Source organism: Cyprinodon variegatus, unplaced genomic scaffold (assembly GCF_000732505.1).
Source record: "Cyprinodon variegatus isolate N-32 unplaced genomic scaffold, C_variegatus-1.0 Scaffold140, whole genome shotgun sequence".
NCBI classification, from domain to species: Eukaryota; Metazoa; Chordata; class Actinopteri; order Cyprinodontiformes; family Cyprinodontidae; genus Cyprinodon; species Cyprinodon variegatus.
In genome coordinates this window covers 159023-164121 of record NW_015150593.1, presented here as the reverse complement: position 1 = coordinate 164121, position 5099 = coordinate 159023, and the positions used below count along the sequence as shown (strand labels likewise).

General features: G+C 39.3%; 1 protein-coding gene across 3 annotated transcripts in view; it reads right to left on the bottom strand.

The window, feature by feature from the left end:
* The window catches only part of LOC107086010 (pleckstrin homology domain-containing family A member 5-like), a 190532-nt gene that overhangs the window by 58674 nt on the left and 126759 nt on the right, over positions 1 to 5099 (bottom strand). For all 3 annotated transcript variants that reach the window (XM_015376728.1, XM_015376727.1, XM_015376726.1), the window contains exons 5-7: positions 3862 to 3982; positions 1892 to 1996; positions 624 to 696 (exon numbers count right to left, since the gene is read on the bottom strand). In XM_015376728.1, coding sequence (XP_015232214.1) covers positions 624 to 696; positions 1892 to 1996; positions 3862 to 3982 — 299 coding nt within the window. The remainder of the gene's footprint in view (positions 1 to 623; positions 697 to 1891; positions 1997 to 3861; positions 3983 to 5099) is intronic.

Here is a 5099-nt window from a genome sequence, read left to right as displayed (position 1 = left end):
TTTTTCTGGAGCTGAGGTATTGCATTGCACTCATTGCACTGATTTTCTGCAGTATTTTTTTTATGCAAAGCCTTTCAGAATCTATAACGCAGGGGGATAATTATTTTTCAGTGAATGAGGTTTTAATAGGAATAGGTGGAGTGCAACTTTTCGACTTCTATTATTTGCTGTTGTTTCTCTAAAAAAAATGCATAATGATATTACAGCTTACATTGATTTATTTTGATTGATTTATTTTTTGAAACATTGTCTAGCCTGTAATGTGTAAAAAAACAAAACAAAAAAAACAATTAATCGAATCAAATCGAATCATGGTGTATTCTTGAGTATCGAAAATAATCGAATTGTTGGGTCAGGAAATCGATACTAAATCGAATCACCATGATGGATGTGATTTACACCCATAGTATTAGATTCTGCTGTTTCTATTTATGAACATTTGGCTGGTTTTCTGCCTTTGATTGCCATATTAACCGGAAAACCTGTTAAACATAAGGGAGTATGCACATATGCATCAGAGATAAGTCAAAGTCTATGAATATAATATTAGCACCTGAACAATAACTAATTGAAAATGATTGAAGCGGTGGCGGTGTGGTATTAGCCCGCAGCGCTGGACTTACCTCTATAGTAGAACAGGCACAGGTCAGAAAGGACAAACCACCTCTTTTTCCACAGCTTCATGCCCGTGCTGTCCTGTAAATAAAACACAGGAGCTGCTTATTTCTACAAAGGTTTGTAGAATAACATTTAGCTCAAGCAATACAACTTACTGAGATATTTATAGCAATAATAAATACGTTAAATAATGTTGAGTTTGTCAGAAATAATAATAAACCTTGACACATTGTGACACACTGTTCATCTTAAGGTTTATTTAACCTAGACTGTTTGATTAAAGTATTATTCCATCATGCCATCTTGTAAAAGACATTTTTCAGGAGTTTAAGAATAAGAAGAGCTAAAAACCAGCAAAGTTATTTTTCTCTGCTAACATTGGCTTTTAGAAGCAGCTCAGAGAGCTTTTCAGCCTGCTGTGTGAAAAGGATAAAGGGTAAATACGAGAGTATTAGCTGACCCTTTAATGGAAACTTGAGCCTTAATCGTAGATTCCATCCGGAGGAGGGACCTCAGCAGCTCTGTCATTATGGTCAAACAGCGTGTGGGCTGCAGTTTCTTTTACCACCCAGAATATTTTATACATTAGGAAAAATACAAATGGACATCTAGCATCTATTTTTTAAAGCACTGTTATTTTATTATTCGCTAAGGAATACATTTGTTCAAACTTCCTTAGGACCTATAGAGGCGTTCTCCTTTGCCAATCATGCTGTGTTGATTTCCCAGTGGATCCTTCTTTCAGCCAAAGAGTTCAATGGCTTTCAGCCTTCAATGAAGCGAGGAAATAAAAGTGCAAATCCAGCTTTTATTCCGGGTAGGAGATTTGTGAGTCTTTTGCACTGCTTACATCTTCCTGATTAAAGTCTCCAAAGAAAAGCAGCTGGCAGCTGCAGCAAAGTGTCACATGTGAACATAAAATGCACTGGGAGCGCTGCAATCACAGCTAATTGAGTTTCTCTGCAGGTAGGCGTCCAGCCTAACTGAACGCCGTTTCAAATTCCACCTCCCTACCTGAGGAATGCAAACCAGGTGCAATGTGTTGAAACGTTTTCCCTCCTCGCCGTGCAGAAATACCAGACAGAAATATGCATTAAGAAACATTCTTTGCTCATTTGCTTCTGTGTAATCTAGTAGTAAATCAGTTAGAGGATTAGTTTGTTTGTATTGCTCTATTTTAGACAAAGGTTTAAAGGGACAGAGAACCACTGAGCTGATAGATCTACCATAAATAGATTCTGGTTCTGTTTTGACTTTATGCTGTCCGTCTCACCTGTTTGTAAAGCCAGTTTCTCTTGATTACGGGGGCACTGGGATTCCGCCTGATGGAGTTGGATCGTTTCCCAAAGTTATGAATTTTCTTCGAAGGTCTTGAAGGCTAAAAAAAAAACAGATTTAATGAGAAATGACAGTTTTCCTCATTCATTTACACATGTCTTCAAATGGTAACTCCTATAAATAATTTAACCTTTGAAAGGTCTTCCAATTTTGTCATGTTAGCACAAACTTCAATTATTTTAATTGAGATTTTATATGACCCAATTTACAGTACGGGAGAAAATGGAAGGAAATAACGTGTTTTTCTAATTTCTTTCACTAAAAAAAAATAAAATAAAATCTCCAATCCATTTGGGTTTGTCCTCTAACTTTACAACCAGTATTTTACTATAGATGGAAATTTGTTGCTCCCTTTCTTTGCAAAATAACTCAATCTCAGTCGGATGGAATGGAGAGTGTCTGTGAAGCAAAATCTACAAGTCCTGCCGAAGAATCTATATGATTTAGGTCTCTTTAATCCATACATGTGTTTGTTTTAGTGCTGTTCTACTAGACTTCCGATTGCACTTGGATTCCCTAGATTGTTATAAAAGGCAGCAGAGTAAAGGGGCGGACCACACATGCATGAAGGACTTAATGGCTGGTTATACTCCTGCAGCAGTGTGTTTGCATATTTTTGATTTATGCCCAGTTTTAAGCGTGGTCTGCGCTATGTTATTCCACGCCACAACGCAAGAGAGACAATCAGGAACTAGCTCTGGGTCTAGATACAGCCGAGGCGGTGAGGAAGAGGGACATGAGGGCGAAAAAGATGTGGGAAAAGGGTCCCAGTGACTCATCTCAGTAGAGTCCTGCAACGGGACGGGTCACCCGCTAAAATGCTCTTTTGCGGGTGAAAAATACATAAATAAAAATAAATGGGTCAGGCGGATATTTTTTTAGTGCGGGCGGGTAGTTGGTGATTTTTTTTTATGCGTGTGTGTTGTTATGGACATCAGAAATGTTATATTAATCAGGTACTGGGGTCACCCTTGTTGTAGCTTAAAGCCCTGCCGTAAGTGTGGGCTTCCCTCCAAAAAGGCCACAGTCAGTGCATACACGTCTGCTGCAGTGTTAATGGCGCTGTTCTGCAGCGCAGCGTACTATAGCCTATTACTTGATGTGTTAACGGGTCGGGTTGCGGGTTAAATATCAATGGGTCGGGTTCGGATTTGAATTGAAGATATCCGCGGGTGACGGGTCGGGTTCGGTAGTCATCCTAATGGGTTCGGACGGGTGCAGGTTGGTAAAACTCGACCCGTGCAGGACTCTACGTCACAGTATCCCGGCGGCCGGAAATGCTTGAGACACAAGGCAGCGGGCGTCAACACATCCGCAGCGACATCTGCTGGACTGGAAGTTGTATTCCACTTGATTTGGCTGATGTGCGCCATTTTATTTGTTCTTTTTTTTTTTATAATCAATTCTTGCCTTCAAGAATCGATGCAGTAGATCACAAAAATTAGAATTGCGATGCATCGTCATGACGATTATTTTGCACACCCTTAACGGGTCGTATTCCGCAATGTTGGTCATACAAAAAAAACAAGCCGGTAGGTTACCAAACAGGAAATATGGATAGTGTAGAGCGGATGTAGATTTGACCAATCAGAGGCCTCCTGTCTGCGGCATTATCTGCAGTCGCCTACGATTTTGGAGCGGTAAAGCAGAGTGTCTGCGGAAGGTGCAGGAACATAACTGCGTTAACTGTGACACAACACCTGGTTTCTGAGTATAAACCAGCCTTTATTCTTTGTGTATTATTTCCATTTTATTACTATGCAGGACCCATTTATTTTACATAATAAACATCTCTTTAAAAACATGAAGTTTGTGGTTTTAACTCACCAAATGCTTCAAAAGCTCCTATATCTGATAGAGTGACAGTAACATGATAATAATCCTGCGCCAGACTTTGATACTCACTCTTCCTGCTGGACTGTTGGAGTTTGCGGCACAATCCGGGATGGGCGTGTTGTTGGAGGCCTCACTCATGGTGATTGACAGCCGTTCTTTCTTTTCATTCGCTGGCACTTTGGGGGCGGTTCTACACAGGGGGACATAAACCAAATCCTCAGTCAGACATACAGTGCAGACCGTTTCCAACTTATTTAATCTGAATCAGCTTCAGAAAACTTGAAAAACAAGGGAGGACAGAAGGTTGATGCTCTGCTCCCCTCTCATTCCTCTGAAGTCAAAGCCCTCTGGATAATGAGATCCCAGCATGGGCTTATAAATCAAACCAATTACTCCCACCATGTCAGGGCAGATCATTTTTCCAGCCCTCTGACAGTTTTGCAGTAAATGGTTGTGAGGTCTGTCCAAATGATAGACAGAGCTGCAGTTTGGAAAAAGAAACAATTAATACTAATATGTATAAACCAATAAATACATTATATAGGTTTATATGCCTTAGCATTGGAGGCCCTGTTGAATTAGATGGCCGACATTCTTCTTGTGGGGCTTAGATGAAAAGAACGAGATGAGGACCAGACTCAAAGCTGCACTAATGAAGGAATTATTAAATCTATAACTCATTTTATAGCCTTGGGTAAGACCAGAATGGCTGCTGAACTGTCTCAAGCTAAACTAAGGTTTAAAAATGTTATCCCTTTGAAACTACTAACATTTTCAGGCAGACCACTGCAGTTTAAAATCGTTTTCATTAGAGAGCTGCAATGATTGCAGATACCTTAGAGCTTACGCTGGAAAAACAATCTAGAAATAGGTAAAAATTCCTTAAATACAGTGTATTTACCCTTGATTTGACTAGTTAAATTAGATAGTTTGCAAATAGAATGAGTATTTTTACTCTTAAAATAAGATAATTATATAATATGCATTTGAAATAAGACAATGCAGTTGCGTTTGCTTATTTAAATCTAAATTGTCTTGCTCCATTGGCAAAATATCTCTTTTATCTCCTCAATTTAAGAAAAAATGCAATTATTTTATGGAAAAACAACTTATCTAGATTTAGATTTTTCATTTCATTTTTCCAGTTTAAGTGGCTGTTCTAAAGCTGCTGCCACCTAGCCTGACGTAGTCCGACTCAATTCTAGTCAGAATATGAGTCTGATACGGGGGCGTGTTTCGAACGAACCAGGAAAAAAAAGGCCTCTGCACTCAATTGGATAGACCTACAACCAATAAGAGCAACAGAG